This window comes from Hypanus sabinus, chromosome 19, assembly GCF_030144855.1.
Source record: "Hypanus sabinus isolate sHypSab1 chromosome 19, sHypSab1.hap1, whole genome shotgun sequence".
Taxonomy (NCBI): domain Eukaryota; kingdom Metazoa; phylum Chordata; class Chondrichthyes; order Myliobatiformes; family Dasyatidae; genus Hypanus; species Hypanus sabinus.
Genome location: NC_082724.1, coordinates 64,250,801 through 64,270,670, shown reverse-complemented (window position 1 = coordinate 64,270,670; position 19,870 = coordinate 64,250,801). Strand labels below are relative to the sequence as shown.

General features: G+C 42.5%; 1 protein-coding gene across 1 annotated transcript in view; it reads right to left on the bottom strand.

Annotated features, from left to right (window-relative positions):
- The window catches only part of dock3 (dedicator of cytokinesis 3), a 964,109-nt gene that overhangs the window by 120,695 nt on the left and 823,544 nt on the right, over positions 1 to 19,870 (bottom strand). Inside the window, exon 34 of the mRNA XM_059944552.1 lies at positions 4,680 to 4,775. Within this exon, the coding sequence (XP_059800535.1) occupies positions 4,680 to 4,775 (96 nt within the window). The remainder of the gene's footprint in view (positions 1 to 4,679; positions 4,776 to 19,870) is intronic.

Here is a 19,870-nt window from a genome sequence, read left to right as displayed (position 1 = left end):
CCAGGCACCTGGGTGCATCAAGTGGCTGAACTCGATGTTTGAGCTGCCAGGTGTTATGGCCTGAGGCGAGAGCTGCTCCAAGACTGAGCTCTGTGCTGAACTATGGGACTCTCTTTGTAGACTTCTGTTCAGAAAACTTTCCTTGCGGTTATAGTCCGCATGATGTGTATTTTCTCTCTGTACATTGGGTGTCGACTGTCTTTTTTATGGGCTCCTTTACATTATTTACTGGTTTTTATGTGGGCATGGTGTGTTTTTATTCTGCATATTAGGTGTTCGATGGTCTTTTTTCTACATCGGTTCTTTCAGGTTTCTTTGTTTCTTTGCTGCCACTTAGGAGACAAGTCTCAAGATTGTATGTCTATATACTTCGATAATAAATGTACTTTGAACTATTAGCTATGTTACTAAATACTACCCTTCTCTTGATCCATCTTTTTGAAGCATTCACGGTAGGACAAAGAAATACAATAAAATGAAGAAGGGTCTCGGTCCAAAACGTTGATTGTTTATTTATTTCTATAGATGCTGCCTGACTTGCTGAATTCTTCCAGTAATTTTGTGTGTGTTGCTTTGGATTTTCAGTATTTCTCATGTTTAATACTATCAAAAACAATAGAATCAGTGAAAAATTATACACAAAGAATGACAAGCAAAACCAATGTGCAAAAAAGATAAACTGTACAAATACAAAATAATTAATAATAATAATAATGATAATTAAAAATAAATAAATATTACCGAGAACATGAGCTGTAGAGCCCTTAAAAGTGAGTCCATAGGTTGTGTACAGTGATCAGTTCAGTGTTGTAATGAGTGAAATTGTCTGTACTGGTTCAGTAGCCTGATGGTTGAAGGGTAATAATTGTTCCTGAACCTGATGGTGTGAGACCTAAGGCTCCTGGTAGTAGCAAGAAGAGAGAATGGCCTGAATGGTGGGGGTCCTTGATGATGGATGCTGCTTCCTTGTGGCAGTGCTCCTTGTAGATGTGCTCAGTAGTGAGGAGGGCTTTTCCTGTGATGAACTGGTCTGTAACCACCACTTTTTGTAGACTTTTCTGTTTTTGGGCACTGGTGTTTCCATACTAAGCCGTGATGCAAATAGTGAGGATAATTCCCACTGTGCATCTATAGATGTTTGAGAAAGTTTTAGATGACATGCTGAATCTGTGCAAGCGTTTAAGAAGGTGGAGGTGTTGCTGTGCTTTCTTTGAAATGATACTTGCTTGCAGGTCTTAGATCCTCTGAGATGATAATGCTGAGGAATTTGAAGTTACTGACCCTCTCAACCTCCGATCTCCCAATGAGCACTGGCTCATGAACCTCGAATTTAATCCTGCAGTCAATAATCAGCTCTTTGGTTTTGCTGAGGTTGTTGTTGTTGCTGCACCATTCAACAAGGTTTTCAATCCCCCTCCTACATATATGCTGATTAGTCACCACCTTTGATTTGGCCAACAACAGTGGTGTTGTCAGCAAACTTGAATATGGCACTGGATCTGTACTTCGCCTCACAGTCATAAGTATTCCAGTCTTTCAATATCCAGGCTGATACTTCAATGCAGTATTGACACTTATTTAATAGAATTGAGGCAAATGGTAGCTTCTTTACACTTTTCAAGGCCTCATGTCAAAATGGTATGGCCAATCAATTCTTGCTAATAAAAACTGAAATTATTGGAAATATTGGTGCCACATCTGAGCAGTGGACAAGGAGCTAATATATCAGGTCAATGGACTTCCATCACTGGCTCTTGGTATTAGTTGATGAAGAAAAAACAGCAGAATACTCAGCACTTCTACGTATGTGGCGAGGCTGGAGTGGCAGAGCTGAGTCTGTAAATCTCTGGGAGTCCACTGTGGATGTCAAAGTTCCAGCGTCTGTGAATCTATGAGTCTGCTAGAGACTGGAGGCTGAAGATGGCCTGTCCTACAACTCCAGTGCCATACTTAGAGGACTGTGTATGTGCATGGGTGAGCAGGAGAGAGGAACGGGGCTTGTTTTGCTATTGCTGCATTGTTGCTTGGTATGTTTTTTTGGCACTCTGTGTCATTCTGCTGGGTGGGCATGCAATATTAGCTCCGGAAAGTGTGGCAACACTTGCAACCTGCCCCCAGCTCACCTTTGGGTGTGTTGGTTGTTAACAAAAATATACCGGTATCTCACTGTATGCTTTGATGCAATAAATAATCTAAATCTGAATCTGAATAGCTAGAAGATTTAGGAAACCATTGCTAAACATCTATCCTTTAAAGAACAGCTTTACTGGAATGTTGACCTGCACAGGGAATAGCACATCATTTATATGGTCAAATTCTCAAACTGTACAGCCCACTTAAACCTAACCTAATCCATTACTAAATGCAGGAAAAGGAGAGTGATATACAAATTATTATTCAACTGCCAGCACTATTAATGATTTGTTTTCACTTGCATGCCTGTCTGTTCTGATATCTGCTGGTGTCTGTAGGTATTTTTAAGAAGTAACCAAGCTTGTTGAGCAAACTCTCTCCAAACAGTTGCTGCTAGACTGATTGAGTTCGTTTTTTTGTCACAAGATAAGCAGAAAATGCTGGCTGGTAGAGAAAGAAAAACTCTACTGGTTGGCTTTAAAAAATGCTGTGAAATCTCTTACAGAGTTTCATTTAAAATTACACTAGAAAGTCAGTACTATCGATAATGCAATACACTTCAGTATTTCAGTGAAGGATCAGCCTAGATTTTGTGCTTAAGTTCTTCAAATGGGAATTAACTTCCAGATGTAATTCTCCCATTTTTGAAAAATCCTGCTGGACTGTGAGAATAATCAGGGACATGAAGACTTATGTCTTTTCCCACCCAGACCCACCAAAGGCCTGCAGTACCTATACTGTTACACCAACAGAGACATCTAAGTTGGCACAGATCAGAAATAAAATCAGAGATATTGTAAATGTGGTTTAATATCTGCTGATACTAATTAATCAGCCCATGGGAAAGCTTCAGCAGACAAACAACATATAGGAGGGAGTTTAAAAACCTGGCTGAGTGGTGCCACAACAACAACCTCTCACTGAATGTCAGCAAGACCAAAGAGCTGAAAGTTTGAGGAGAATTGGTATATCACTGAAGACACTTGCAGATTTCTACAGATGTATCTTGGAGAGCATTTTAACTAGTTGCATCACCTTATGTAGGGAGGGGCCACTGCAGAGGATCGGAATAAGCTGCAGCAAGTTGTACTTCATCGGGGCACTATCCTCCCCAGCATCCAGGACACCTTCAAAAGGCAATGCCTCAAAAAGGTGACATCCATCATTAAGGCCCCTCATCACCCAGGACATTCTGTCTTCTCATTACTACCATCAAGGAAAAAGTACAGGAGCCTGAAGACACACACTTGATGTTTCAGGAACAGCTTCTTTCCCATTGCCATCTAATTTCTGAATGGACAATGAATCCATTAACACTTCCTCAGTATTTTTTTCTCTTTTTTGCACTACTTATTTATATATATTTTTGCTTATAGTTTTATAACTATATATTGCAATGTACTGCTGCCACAAAACTACAAATTTCATGACATATGGCAGTGATATTAAACCGGATTCTGATTGTTGACTTCAGGAGGAGGAAACCGGAGGTTCATGAACCTGTCCTCATCGGGGAATTAGAGGTGGAGAGGATCAGTAACTTCAAATTCCTTAGTGTTATCAATTTACACAACCTATCCTTTATGAAGGAAGCACGCCAGTACCTCTTCTTCCTTCGATGTTTGCAAAGATTCGGCATGCAATCTAAAATTTGGCTAACCTCTATAGATGTGTGGTGGGGAGTATACTGACTGGCTGCATCAAGCCTGGTATGGAGCACATCTACACGAGACATTGTCGCAGGAAAGCAGCATCCATCATCAGGGACACCCACCATCTGGGTCATGCTCCCTTCTTGTTGCTGTCATCAGGAAGAAGGTACAAGCACCTCAGGATTCAGACCACCAAGTTCAGGAAGTTATCGTCCCTCAACCATCAGGCTCTTGAACCAATGGAAATAACTTGCCTCAACACTGAACTGTTTCCACAGCCTATAGACTCACTTTCAAAGACTCTGCCACTCAAACTCTCAGTACTTATTTATTTGTTTTTGCACAGTTTGTCTTCTTTTGCACACTGGTTGTTTGTCAGCCTTTGTGTGTAGTTTCTCATTGACTCTATTGTGTTTCGCTGTTCTACTGTGAATGCCTGCAAAAATGAATCATAAGGTAGTAAATGGTGAGATATACATACTTTGATAATAAATATACATTGACTTTAACTATTGAAATTATTGGAAAGCCTTCCTTCAGGGATGAAAATCTGTGCTTACTGAATCTGGTCAATATCTAACTCCGGTCCTACTTCAACAGAATCAATTAATGACAACCTTCTGAACTAACCAACCAAGTACTCAATTACATCAAGTCACATCTAAAATCCATCACAACCTTTTCAAGAACTGATAGGTCTGAGCAACACCAAAAACCTACATATCTTGAGATGAATCAACAAGTGGCTTGATCCTGGCGTATCAGTGAAAAGGAATTTGCAAGATCTTTATATTCTCTCATGAAACAAACCTGGTATTATATGCTGCCAACAGCAATTAACCATGATAATGTTACTATTTTAGAAGTGTATTTTTCCTCTGCAGAGGCAGTTACCTGTAATCCAGCAGACGTTCCATGAGGCGTGTTACAGATAATACGAAGGAAACACCAGTCTCTCTCCATGTTTCCTGTTCAATCTTCTCTAATAAACTACAAACACAATAAGAAAACAGGAAAGAATGAGTTTCTCTTATTGGTAGCAAACCTCACTCAGAAGTGCATTTTGTTATTTTAAAGACATATGCTTTAAGTTTTAAGGCTTTTAGTCTTACCTAGGATAAGGCCCAAAGAGCTGGGTACTAATTCCAGGCAGCAGAATTAAGAAAGAAAAGTGGTTATCATAATAGTAGTGGAATGTTAGTAATAAATACAGGAGATTCAGCAGATGCTGGAAATCATGAACATCACACACAAAATGCTGGAGGAACTCAGCAAGTCAGGCGGCGTTGATGAAGGGGAATAAACAGTCAATGTTTTCAGCTGAGACTCTTCATCAGGACTGGAGAGGAAGAGACAGGAACCAGAATTAGAAGGTAGGGGAAGAGAGAGGAGTACAAGCTGTAAGGTGATAGGTGGAAGAGATATAGGGTTGAAGAAGAAGACATCTTATAAGATATGTCAGTGGACCATTGAAGAAAGGAGAGGAGGGGCAGCTGGGGAAGGTGATGGGTAGTTGAAAGGGGAACCAGAATGGAGAATGAAAAAAGTGAAGAGGGAAGGGAGAGGAATTACAGGTAGTTGGTGAAATTGCTGTTCATGCCATTAAGTTGGAGGTTAACCAGACTGATTATGAGGTGTTGCTCCTCCAGTCTGAGTGTAGCCTCATTGTGGCAGTAGAGAAGGCCATGGACTGACAATGTTGGAAAGGAATGGGAAGTTGAATTGAAAAGAGTGGCCACCAGGAAATGCCACCTTTTGTGATGGACAGAAGGTGCTCGACAAAGTGGTTCCCAATCTATTATGGGTCTCTAACTCAGAACTGACATTCAGTCACAAATTATATAGATTTATTATAGAGAAATTAATGTGGATTAAAATGTACTCATAATGAAAATGGCTTACCATTACCTCTCTGAGGGAATCAGGAATGGGGCAATTAATAGGCTTGCCAAAGATGCTCTGATCCTAAAAATTGAACTCACAAAATAATTCAGTGAAGTCTTGATGTACAAACTGGAACTGCAGCACAGGTATCCAACTAGAGCAGAAGGTGAGGGCCCTCAAAGGAGGAGACAAAGAATGGTTTGTATCCATAGATTCTATCCCCCAACAACATTTGGGAGAGAAGGTTGTGGAGGGGTGGTTTTAGATATTTATTGAGTCTCTTTGAATTCAACATTTGAACTTGCATCCAGTACAACTCTTGCCAGTACATCTCAGTTCCTAAAGATTTATTGCATGAATAAATTGTAAAATCCATGATTTTACTGAATGATGGAGCAGATGTGTGAGGCTGAATGGCCTGCTTGTGTTTCTATGTCTTAGGTCACATTTACTTCTTTGCCTATCATCTTCATCTTATGTCTTTGGGTTCTTAAATCTCTGCCAATGGGAACTGTCTCTCTCTACCTACTTTGTCTCTACTTTTCATGATTTTGAATATTGCTACCAGATCACATCACAACCTCCTCTGTTCCAAAAAAACTCCACATTCTCCTTTCTACATCATCACATCCCTCGTCTCTGGGAGCATGTTCACGAGCTTCCTCTGTACCTTCTCAGTATTGTGCTGGATACAATGCAGTCGTTCAGGCCAAACCAATGTTTTATAAAGATGCTTTGTGAATTCCTTGAGCTTATACTCTGAGGCTCTGTTTATAAAACCTGGGATTTTGCATGTTTTTAATGACTTTTTAAAAACAACATACATTTACTCACACATTTCCCTGTTCTTGCATTCCCTTTTTGAATTGCACCTGCTCATTTCTATGGCCTCTCCTCATTCTTCCAGCTAAAATGTAACACTTTACATTTCTCAGCATTAAATTTCACCTGTGGCTTAACAGTCAGCTGTAGCCTCCTGTCCATGTCTCCTTGAAATCTGTCACAGGATACTATATCTCCAAAACTTGCATCATCAAGGAGTTTGGAATGGTGGCCCGTGTACAAGACACTAAGGTATGTGAAAAGAACATGGAACAGTATAAGACTGGAACAGGCTCATGATGTTGTAATGAGCTAATTACAGTAGTACCCAAGTGCCCTTACGTCCACACTATGTCCATATCCTTCCAATTCCCACACATTCATGTGCCTAAGAACCTCTTTAATGGGTCTATCCCATGTGACTCTACCACCATCCGCAGTAGCACATTCCAGGAATCCACCAGTCTCTTTTTAAAAAACTTGCCCCACATATTTTTTGAACTTACCCTCTCCCCCCACCGCCCAAAAACTTAAATGCATGTTTTCTAATTGTAGTCATTTTATCCTCAGGATAAAGATACTGACTGCCTAATCAGTCTATGTCTCTCATAATCTTATGAACCTCTATCAGATTCCCCCTTAGCCTCTGCCACTCCAAAGAAAACAACCCTAGTTTGTCTCATGAACTCAGTTCTCATGACTAAAAAAGACAAGCCTATGGTTTCTTTACTACCCTATCAACCTGAGTAGCCACCTTCAGGGAGCTATGGACTTGGACGCCAAGATCCCTATGCACATCAACAGTGTTAAGGGTTCTGGTGTATCATAACTTTATATTTGATCTTCTAAAGTGCAACATCTCATACAAGGACAGATTAAACTTCATTTGCCATTTCTCCACCCACATCTGCAGTTGATCTATATTCTAATCTATCCTTTGGAAGTCTTCTATGCTATCCTCAATAACATCAATCTCTGTATCATTTGTAAACTTATTTATCCACCGATCTATGTTTTCATCCAGATCATCTAAATATATCACAAACAACAGAGGTCCCATTACGGATCCCTGAGGAAAACCAATAGTTCAAAGTTCAAAAGTAAATTTATTATTAAAGTTTATACATATATAAACTTTAATAAATATATTGCCTTATTCCACCCTGAGGTTTTTTTTCTTGCGGGCATTCACAGTAGAACAAAGAAATAGAATAGAATCAATGAAAATCTACGAACAATCAATGTGTAAAAGAAGACATGCTGTGTAAATACAAAAAAAAGTAAACAAATAATCTTGAGAACAAGAGTTGTTGAGTCTTTGAAAGTGAGCCCATAGGTTGTGGAATCAGTTCAGCATTGAAGTGAGTGAAATTATCCACACTGATTCGGGACCCGGATGGTTGAAGGATAATGAATGCTCCTGACCTGGTTATGTGGGATTAAGGCTCCTCTACTTCTTTTCTGATGGCAGCAGTGAGAAGGGAGCATGGTCTGAAGGGTGGGGATCCTTGATGATGGATGCTGATTTATTGTGGCAGCGCTCTTTGTAGATATACTAATTGTGGGGAGGGCTTTTTCTGTTATGGACTGTGCTGTATTCATCAGTTTTAGTAGGCTTTTCTGTTCTAGGTGCATCCATACCGGGCTGTGATTCAACTCTCCACTGAGCATCTATGTCAAAGATTTAAGTGACACAACCTGCATCCAGAATAAGTCTCATCCACCCTTTATCTTCTATGGGTAAACCAATTCTGAATACAAATACCCATTTCATTTTCGATCTCATACATCTGATGAGACTCTCAAAGGGGAACCTTTTTAATACATGTACACAGCATCCATAGGTCAAGCACCTTTGCCACCTCCTCAAAATCTCAATTCAGATAGGAGTACATGACATGTTATGTTTTTCTAAATGCTCACATATCCTATTCCTAGTAACTCCAGTTACTTTCCCACCACTGATTAAGACTCACTGCTCTATAGTTTCCAGGATTTCCCTTCTTGAATAATGGAACAAAATTAGCAACTCACGAGTTCTTCGGGACCTCTTCTGTGGCAAGGTAAGGCACGAAGATGTTAGTTAAGGCCCAATCATCCCTTGTCTCTCTTAATAATCTACAGAATATCACATCAGGCCCTGGGTACCTTTAATTGTTTTAAGAGACCCATTCCTTCTCCTTCTTTATCTCCAAATTCCCAAGCAAATTAGCACACTCCATATCAATCTTCCTATCATCCATGTCCTTCTCCTTGGTAAATACTGATGCGAAGTACTTATTTTTGCCTGTTCCCTAGATATCCTCTTGCTGTTGATGTATGTATCGGGTGCCCTAGGATTCTCTTTAACTCTACTTTCATGGCCCCTCCTGGGTCCCCTAATTCCCTTCTTTAGCTTCCCAAGATTTTTGCCATCTACGCTTCCTTTTCCTTCTTGACTAAATTCACTGTCTCTCTTAACATCCAAAGTTCAAGGATCTCAGGTCCTTAACTGTTCTCCCACCAAAAGGTCAGTCATGTGGCCAAACTCATTATCCATCACAAATTCATTTTGGCAAGCAAGATCACCATAAAAGCAACAGCAGAAGGACAAAAAAATCCCCAGGCAGGTTTGCAATAGCGACAAAGCTATGGGGGAGGGATAACAACTAGGTTATCTTTAAAAGAATTCTCTGCCTGGAGCAAGCAGTCAGTTCCAGTTGTTTTGAGTTAATGAAAGACTACAAAAATAGCTTTGTTATTGATACTTAGGAAGATTACACTGTATCTAGAGGAATAATTTAATCTAATCATGCTCTTTCATTAAGGATTGTCACAGAGAAGTCCATTGATTAATGACTGTACATCTGATGCTGTGATAACATAGACATAATTGCTTACCTCTATGTTGGTCAAGCCTGTAAGTCTTGAGACTATGACTCGCTCAGCTAAACTGCAGCAAATTCAGGAGCTGCAGTAGCTGCTGCTTGACCATCTATCAAAGTGCAGCATTGAGTGCACAGCAATGTCACAGTCAAGGGAGCAGCAACATATGGTAATCCTTGACCTTAGCAATTCATTCTTGCCCCAACATGATACAAGCAACTGTGTTGTACACATAGTACCCAAAATGTTTGCATTCACCATTCACAATAAACATAATTAAGGCTGTAGTTCAGAGGACACTGTTAGCTATTTTCACTGTTTACTTAAAAAGCATATGACAATGAGCTATGTCTGTGTTATAACTTAAAAAACAGAACCAATGAAGAAAGCTATCTATTCTACCGAAAGATTACCTCAGAGTTGAGAAGCTATTTATAGTAGCTTAGCTTGGGTGTTTGAAACAACAACTTAATGTCAGCAAGACCAAGAAGCTGATTATTGACTTCAGGAGGAGGAAACCAGAGGTCCATGAGCCAGTCCTCATTGGGGGTGGAGAGGGTCAGCAACTTTAAATTCCTTGATGTTATCATTTCAAAGGCCCTGACCCAGGCCCAGCATGTAAGTACAATTGCATGACAGTGCCTCTACTTCCTGAGACATTTGTGAAGATTCAGCATGACATCTAAAACTTTGACAAATTTCTATAGCTGTGTGGTGGAGAATATATTGACTGACTGGCTGGTATGGAAATACCAATGCCTTTGAATGGAAAAACCTACAAGAAGTAGTGGATACGGCCCAGTCCATCATTGGTAAAGCCCTCCCCACCATTGAGCACATCTACACAGAGTGTTGTCACAGGAAAGCAGCATCCATCATCAGGGACCACCACCATACAGGTCATGCTCTCTTTTTGCTCAGGAAGCCTCAGAACTCACACCATCAGGCTGAGGAAGTCATTACCTCTTAACCATCTGGCTCTTGAACCAGAGGGGATAACTTCATTAAATTTCACTTGCCCCAATACTGAACTGTTCCCACACCTATGGACTCAAAGACTTTTCATCTCACGTTCTTGATATTTATTATTTATTGTTATTATTCCGTTTTTTCTTTGTTTTTGCACAGTAATTGTCTGCCCTGTTGGGCACGGTCTTTCACTGATTCTATTATGATTATTGGATTTGTTGAGTATGCCGGTAAGAAAACAAATCTCTGGATTGTAAGTGGTGACATATATGTACTTTGATAATTTACTTTGAGCTTTGAAATGAATGTTTGAGCTAGAATGTTCTGACTTAACACTGCAGAGATACTGCATATAATGCACCTCCCATCTTCCCAATGGCTTTGGATAACTGTTATAGTTGAAAATCTAGTGATAAGAATGACCTCCATCTCTACATCTCCATGTCATTATTGTACAGATATAATTAAACAGGGAGTGCCAGGGTGGAGATGTCTCTACCAGAGGAGGTGTAAAGCACTCTTTCCCTCCGCTAGTCTGCAGGCCATCCTTAGATAAGGTGTAGCACCTGATTAGGCTCCTGATCAGGGTCACGTGAAGCCACAGGAGCAGCTGGTGCATATCATGTCCTCGTTATGAGACCACTGATGCCAGGCAGACAATCTCTGAAGAGTATTGATAATGGCTAGGGTTGCCCATCTTGTAAAGATACTGCCTAGAAGAAAGAAATGACAAACCACTTGTGCATAAATATTTGACAAGAATAGTCATAGTCATGGAGACCATGATTGCCCATGTCATATGCCATGACAGTTAATGATGATGATGGCTAAACAAAATTCCATCACTAATTAATTAAATCCAAGGAAAAGCTCCTCGGCATGGGTTTCCTCTGAATACTGAGTACTTATAACATTAAAATAATAAAACAAATAAATTATTGAGTAACCAACAAAGATAAAACTCCACAACACTTATCACTTTTTATATATTTACCAGAGAACTCAAGTTACCCTTGCAACAGTTTCATCTCCTTGCGGAAAGTAAATTCCTATAGGCCTCTAGTATGTATACACATATACTACAAGGTGATCTTAATAATGTCTCTGCCTTCAAATACTTGCAACAGCACAAGTTATACAAAGACCAATATACACTGTAATACTTCATTTTTCTGAAAGCTCCTTCATCATTCCATCTGCATAATTTATTGAAGTGGTTACAGTGGAATAGACTGAAGAGATGATTTAATGAATATTAATGGTAAATGAAACACAAATTATTCAATGACAGTAACTAATTATGTTGCATCTTCTCTTAGTGACAACCTTCCAATTTAGTTTGATGACAGTTATTACAGTGTAGAGCCTCCTCCCACCTCATTCCACCATGCCCTGACACCCAATCCTTGCCACTTCAGCCAAGTTGGTGAAAAACTACTTAAGTTGTTGGACTACAAATGACTCCAATGGACAGCCAAAAGCAGACCTGGAACCGAGAGGACCAGCTTCTGCCTACAATGTCTCCGACTGGGGTCCAGCTGGCATGAGCCACATGTGAGAGTAATGCTTGAAGAAAATTACAAGGCAGTAAAAGTCACTCTGCTACTTAGTTCCATCCCATCATGACACAGAACAGATATTGTAACTTTTGAATGATCTTACCTTTTTCAAAATCTTAAGGACAGTACATGGACTATCAACGTGTTTGAAAGGAACAAAAGAGATCTATGAGGGAGAGTTAAGAACGGGATGGGGGATGGGTAGGTGGAGGTCAATAATCTTAAAATAAGATCTAGGTCAGTTAAAACTGTAACCAGTATACAGCTCTTCATGTAAAGGTTAGTGGAAATATAGAACAGATTTTCTCAAAAGGTTACAGAGAATAGGTCAACTGAAAATTTCAAATCTGGCAATGATACAATTTTCAGAAAATGCTGAAAGCATTCCACAAATAAAGCTACATCCAAATGGTCCCTGGCCTGGAACATCGACTCAGTTTCTCTCCCCTCTGATGCCAAGGGCTTTCAGTGTTTTCTGCTTTTGTTTTGGATTTCCAGGCTTTTTCTGAATTGATATAATTTTGTTAGCTATGGGTACTTAGGAACATGAAACTAAGGTAAGTAAACAGGGTTAGGAAATAGATCAACTAATATACACATTTGTAATGGCAGAGGAGATGATAACGGTAATACTGAATGAGATTTCTATCCTTATGTTTCAAATTTTTTCATTCATTCTCATGTCAGGTCCTGGCATAGGGTTAGCACCTAAACCTTCTGAATACACAGACGTTAGGCAAAATTTCACCGTATCTCTACGATCTCACTGAGAAGAATATGGATTGCAGCCTTCTGTTTAATGCAATTGAATGAAAAAAAAAACACTTGTGAAGGCTCCGTAGGTAAAATACACCAAATGATGAGATACTGAGTGTACAGATCAGGCAGATTAATAAGATCTGCAGCTCACTGCTGGTTTAGCTAATCTCTGCTGTGACAGCCTGTGGATACTGCAATCAGCATGGTTCTCAGCCATGGCTCCTACTCTTAATCAACGTTCAATAACCCTGCTGGGACTGCACTTATTGTTACTGATTGAGGGAAGATCAGACCTGGCTGTGAGACCTCAACCTCATAATGTTATTTTCATGCTTAGATTAATATATAAATACTGGCAGCTGAACAATACCCTGAAGAATGGCAGATGTTCATTGAGTCATATTTAATGATAGTCAGCAATTTTATGCCATAGAAAGGAAAACATTCTTTGACTATTTATTCATATACAGTACATGCTATCTTGAATCAAAAATTTAATCATAATACTATATATAATTTTGCATACAAGAGAATATCAACATAATAAAGATGAAACTGGAACTCACTATTGTCAATAATCTCTATCACCCCTCTTGCTGATACTGACCTTACCAAAAATCATGAAGTCATACAAATTTTGTGACACAGAAGAACATTTGGTCAATAATGTCCAAATCGACTGAAATTGTTTTTCTTCAATCCACCTTGCACCACCACTTGATTCAAAGATTCATAGGTTATCCAACACTTTAAAATACATTGAGAAATTCTGTCTCTTATCACCCTTTCAGTGGATTGTTTCTCCCAGTTTCCCTCAAATCATCCCCATCAATTGCTTTAAACCTACACCCCCTAGCTTTTGTCCTTCACTATGAGACACAGATCACCTCTATTCACCTTAATTAAGCCTCTCATAATCATACACATTTCAATCAAGTTTCACTTCTGTCACTTTTGTTCCAAAGAAAACAACTCTAGCCTAACCAGACTCTTCAAGTATTATGTATTCTTTTAAACCTCTAACCAGGCAGAGTCCTTTCTTTATACAAACTTAGACAGAGGTGGGTAACTCTTTGATTTACACACTTTCCATCTAACTGAATTAGCATAATTATTCAGTACAGGTGAACTCAGATACAAAATTCAGAACTAATTTGTGATTAAACATTGGCAGTCATCATGGGAATATAAAAAAAGTACATCAGTCAAGATTTGAAAAGATAGATAAGATAGATCATCTCCAAACATATCAAGACAACTAGATACATGTTCAGAGTCAAAACCTGAGTGGTGGGAATCATTTCAATGGCGCTGCACTACAGTGGAAGCAAACAAAAGTCACAAACTGATTAGATCAATTCTAGTTACTCTAATTTAAAATGGGTATTGAAATAAATTAGAAAGGCTTAAGGAGACAGCCATACAGAAATTCTAAAGCAGGGCTCAGACTTATAAACATAGCTTCCTTGTAGAAAAGTTAGCCAAGTATCAAACATAAATATTTTGAATCCTGAAATTAGATCAGTAGGGAAAAAGATAAAGCACCTTGATAAAAGATAAAGACGATTTGTGAGAGTGTGCAATATAATGTGCGTTAAAAGTGAGGTTATCAATATTGTTTTTGAAACACAAAGGCAGATAAACATAGTTGAACACTAAGTTCTGATGAAGGGTCGCAACCCAAAAAGATGACTTTTATTTTTCTCCATAGATGCTGCCTGACCTGCTGAATTCCTCCAGCATCTTGTGTATGCAATGACAGATGATTGCCTGAATGATAATAGCTTGGGCAAATGGGTGGTGCAATGAAATCTGAGTCTCTTGGTACACCAGTTGCAGCAAGTAATTAGGAAGGCAAATGGTACGTTGTCAGAAACAGGTTTAATATCACCGGCATATCTCTTGAAATTTGTTGCTCTACATCAGCATTACTTTGCAATACATAGTAATAAAAACTATAAATTACATTAAGAAGTATATATATATAAAATAAATTAAATAAATAGTGCTAAAAGAGGTGGAGCTTAGGAGGGTTAATGGTGCCTAACAGCAACTCTTTTGCTTGCATCTTCAGAAACAGCTCTACTTCCATCTTTAATATCTCTATTTTCCCTTTCAGGGTTCCTCTGAAGACCCTGACCTGGAGTTACATGCTGACTATGGTTCTTTGCGAGAATGGGACTCGCCCTCGGGATTTCATAACTGGCTGTTGTTCGGCACGCCAAGGGCTCGGTCTAAGAGCTCCACTCACCTTCAGAGGACCGAGTTTCTGTGGCTCTGCAGATGGGGGTGGGGGGGGATCAGAGTTTGGTGTTAGAAGACTGGTGTGTCGTGGGAGATGGAAGGTCTAAGGCTGTGTGCCCAAAGACCGGAGATGTTTGGGCACAGAGCTCAGAAAAAGCGACACAACAGACTTTTAACATTATAAACCAATGAGTTGTTTGTTATGACTCCCCTCTCACTGTGAAATGGAGGCACCCCTTTCTGCCTTATTACTATGAGAGAGAGAGAGAGCCTGTGGTATGTCGAATACCGGGTGAACGAGTAGTCTTTGGGGTACTGCAAGTCTGTGTCTTTGCTGTTGCTTTGCTTATGCTTCAATGCTTGGCGGCAGGTGCTGATGCATTTTTTTTTGTCAGTGGGGGGAGGGAGGATTATTGATTGCTGCTGCTTACTCACGGGATGGAGGGCTGCTGGGGGGGACTTTGGGGTTCTAACATTTAACTGTCATTCATTCTTTGGGGGCACTCCTCTGTTTTCGTGGATGGTTGTGAAGAAAAAGCATTTCAGGATGTATCCTCTGACATTAAATGTACCTTTGAAACCTTTGAAGAGAGGGAAAAATACTGAGGTAGTGTTCATGGGTTCATTGTCCATTCAGAAATCTGATGGCAGAAGGGAAGAAGCTGTTTCTGAAACGTTGAGTGTGAGTCTTCAGGTTCCTGTACCTCTTACTTGATGGTAGCAATGAGAAGAGGGAATGTCCTGGGTGATGGGGGTCCTTAAGGATTGGTGACACCTTCTTGAGACATCGCCTTTTGAAGGCGTCCTAGATATTGGGAAGGCTATTAACCATGATGGAATTGGCTGAGTTTACAACTTTCTGCAGCTTTTTCCGATCCTGTGCAGTGGCCTTTCCAGTTGTGATGTAATCAGTTACAATGCTCTCCATGGTACATCTGTAGAAATTTGCGAGTGTCTTTGGTGACATACCAATTCTCCTCACATTCCTAATAAGTATAGTTGCTTTGTGCTTTCTTTGAAAATTGCATCAATATCTTGGACCCAGGACAGATCCTCAGAGATGATGACGCCCAGAAATTTGGAAGTACTCACCCTTTCCACTTCTGATCCCTCACCGAGGACTAGTGTGTGTTCCCTCGACAAATTCTACCTGAAGCCCACAATCAATTCCTTGGTCTTACTGACATTGAGTGCAAGGATGTTGCAACACCACTCAACCACTTGATCTATCTCACGCCTGTATGCCTCCTTGTCACCACGTGAATTTCTGCCAACAATAGTTGTGTCATTGGCATCTGAACTATGCCTAGCCACATAGTCCTGGGGGTAGATAAAATAGAGCAGTGGGATAGGGAAACATCCTTGAGGTGTGCTCTGTTGACTGTGGTTTCCTGGTAAGGAAGTTGCAAGTCTATCATTAAAAGAGGAATCAGTACAAGGAGTCCTGCTGCAACTGCACAGGGCCATGGTGAGGTTTCTGTGCAGTTTGGCCTGCTTGTTCTTGCTGCGGTGAGAGTACAAAAAATGTCTGCTAGATCAATGAAAACGGTGACAGGACGGGAAGAGAGAGTGCTGATGAAGTTGTTTTCATTGGAGGTTAGAAGAATGAGAAAGGATCTCAAATATGAGGGGTGATTGATAAGTTTGTGGCCTAAGGTAGAAGGAGATGAGTTATATAGCTCTCGTTACATACACATGCAGTTCAACCCTTTGAGTGATTACGCAGAAAGTTTGAAGTTAATAACTCATCTCCTTCTATCTCAGGCCATGCACTTATCAATCACGCCTGCTGTGGACACTTTTTGGAGGTCCAAGATCTGTATGCTCCACGACCGCTGGACTAACTGTGTAAATGTAGGAGGGGACAATGTTGAAAAATAAATGTGCTGTGGCGACCCACTTTCTATGTAGGCGAACCGGCTCACAAAATGGTGCGTGCGTTGGCAGAGAGGCCAGCCCCAAAATGGCGCTGAGCCTTCTTCTTCACCAGCAAGGGGAGAAAAAGCCTGCGTGCAGGAAGAGACTTTTGTAATGCACCTCTGATGTCATTTCCACCCGGAGAGGGCAGGAACAGAACTGTGTAAGAGCCAGTGCCACGAAGTTTGAATAAACTAGTCTCGAGTGCAACTTACAGACTGCGTGTTGTTACTTCTAGCTCTGTGTGTAGCACATCACTACATTGGTGACCCCGATGGTCCAAACAGGATTTGGACCAAAGATGACCGACTCTTCATCTGTTCACGCAGTTTTGCTAAAACTGCCAACTTTCTGGACGCTGCGACCACGCGTGTGGTTTGACCAAGCAGAAGCCCAGTTCCAGATTCGGCAGATATCTTCTGATTCCACACGTTACTACTACGTGGTGAGCGCCCTTGACCAGGAGACAGCCGCCCAGGTTGCGGATTTCATACAGTCACCCCCGGAAGAAGGCAAATATGAAGCAATCAAAGCGCTGCTCATTGGGTCCTTTGGCCTCTCACGGCGTGAGCGAGGTGCCCGCTTGCACCTGGACAGTCTGGGAGACAGGCCGCCGTCAGCATTAATGAACAAGATACTGGTCCTGGCTGAAGGACACAAGCCCTGCCTCATGTTTGAGCAGGTGTTCCTAGAGCATCTGCCCATGGACATACACCTGCTGCTGGCTGACACAGATTTCAGCGACCCCTGGATGGTGGCGGCTCGGGCAGACGTGCTGTGGAAAGCCAAGAGGGAGAGCGGGGCGTCTGTTGGACAGATTGCCAAGCCACGCGCCCAACAGCTGGCCAGACCAGGCCCGGCAATGGAGCGCACACAACCCAGAGGCAGGAGTGAGGAGGCCAATGAACAGTGGTGTTTCTACCACTAGCGGTGGTGCACAGAAGCCTGCCGTTGTCACCCACTCTGCAAGGGCCAGGGCCAGCCACTGCTAACGGCTATGGCGGCTGGCCAGCTGGACAGCCTCTTGTATGTCTGGGACAAACAGTCGGGATGCCGCTTCTTGGTCGACACCAGAGCGGAAATCAGTGTCTTACCCCCGATGGGGTATGACACCTGCAACTAGGAGCCAGGACCCACCCTGAGGGCCGCAAACGGCAGCACGATACGGACCTACGGCACCTGCACAGTGCAGCTGCAGTTCAGTGCCAGCTGGTTCATGTGGGACTTCACAGCGGCCGCCATGGCCCAACCACTCCTGGGGGTGGACTTTGTGTGAGCTCACAGCCTGCTGGTGGACTTGCAAGTGAAAAGACTGGTCCATGCCAAGACTTTCCAGACATTCTCCCTGGGCGAAGCCAGGTTGCTGGCCCCACACCTGGACTCCATCATGCTGTTGGACAACGAATTCACCGGAATCCTGGCGGACTTTCCAACGATTCTGGCCCCGCAGTTTATGGGAGCCAGGCCCAAACACAGAGCATAGCACCACATTCCAACCCAGGGACCACCCCTCCACACCCGCGCATGAAGGCTCCCCCCGGAAAAGCGAAGGAGGAGTTCAAGAGGATGGAGGAATTGGGGATCGTACGGTGGTCCGACAGCTCAGGGGCCTCCCCACTCCACGTGGTGCCCAAAGCAGCTGGGGGTTGGAGACCATGCGGCGACTACCGCAGACTGAACAAGGCTACAACTCCACATCGCTACCTCGTGCCGCACATACAGGACTTTGCAACAAACCTGCATGGGGCAAGCATCTTTTCCAAAGTAGACCTCGTCTGGGGATACCATCAAATCCCGGTACACCCTGGACATCCCCAGAACAGCACTCATCACCGCATTTGGCCTGTTTGAATTCCTCCAAATGCCGTTTGGCCTGAAGAATGCCGCACAGACGTTCCACCGGCTAATGGATGTGGTGGGACGTGACCTGGACTTTGTGTTCATCTATTTGGATGACATCCTCATAGCCAGCAGTAGTCGTCAGGAGCATCTGTCCCACCTCTGCCAGCTCTACTCCCGCCTGAGTAATTTCGGGCTCACGATCAACCTGGCCAAATGCCGGTTTTGTCTCGATACCATCGACTTCCTGGGCCACAGGATTACCAAAGATGGGGCAACACCTCTGCCTGCCAAGGTAGACGTGATCCGCCACTTCGCCCTGCCCAACACAGTCAAATGCCTGCAGAAGTTCGTTGGTATGGTGAACTTCTACCTCCGTTTCCTCCCCTCAGCAGCCCGTATCATGCGCCCTTTGTACACCCTGATGTTGGGTAAAGGCAAGGACATTACTTGGGACGAAGAGGCCACGGCCGCTTTCATTAAAGCCAAGGAAGCCTTGGCAGATGCCGCGATGCTGGTGCACCCAGAATGGATGTTCCAACCGCACTCACAGTGGACGCATCCAACACAGCAGTTGGTGGGGTGCTGGAGCAACTCATTGAGGGGCGCTGGCAACCCCTGGCGTTCTTCAGCAGGCACTTACGGCCACATGAACTCAAGTACAGTGCCTTCGACCGAGAGCTGTTGGCACTATATCTGGCAATCCCGCATTTCAGGTACTTCTTAGAAGGCCCCCCACGTTCACGGACCACAAACCATTGACCTTTGCGTTCACGAAGGTGTCCGATCCCTGGTTGGCCTGCCAGCAGCGACATCTGTCCTACATCTCCGAGTACACGACGGACATCTAGCATGTCTCGGGAAAGGACAACGTCATGGCAGACGCACTCTCCAGACCAGCTGTCCAGGAACTGTCCCTGGGGGTGGACTATGCAGCACTGGCAGAGGCGCAGCAGGCAGATGACGAGATGCCCAGCTACAGGACCGCAGTCTCGGGTTTGCAGCTGCAGGCCCAGGTGAGAGGACCCTCCTGTGCGACGTGGCTACCGGCCAACCTTGCCCCATCATCCTGGCAGCCTGGAGGTGGCGAGTTTTCAACTCCATACACGGCTTGGCACACCCATCTATCAGGACAACCATCCAGCTTGTCTCCAGCAAGTTTGTGTGGTATGGACTTCGCAAACAGGACAGCGAATGGGCCAAAACGTGCACACAGTGCCAAACAGC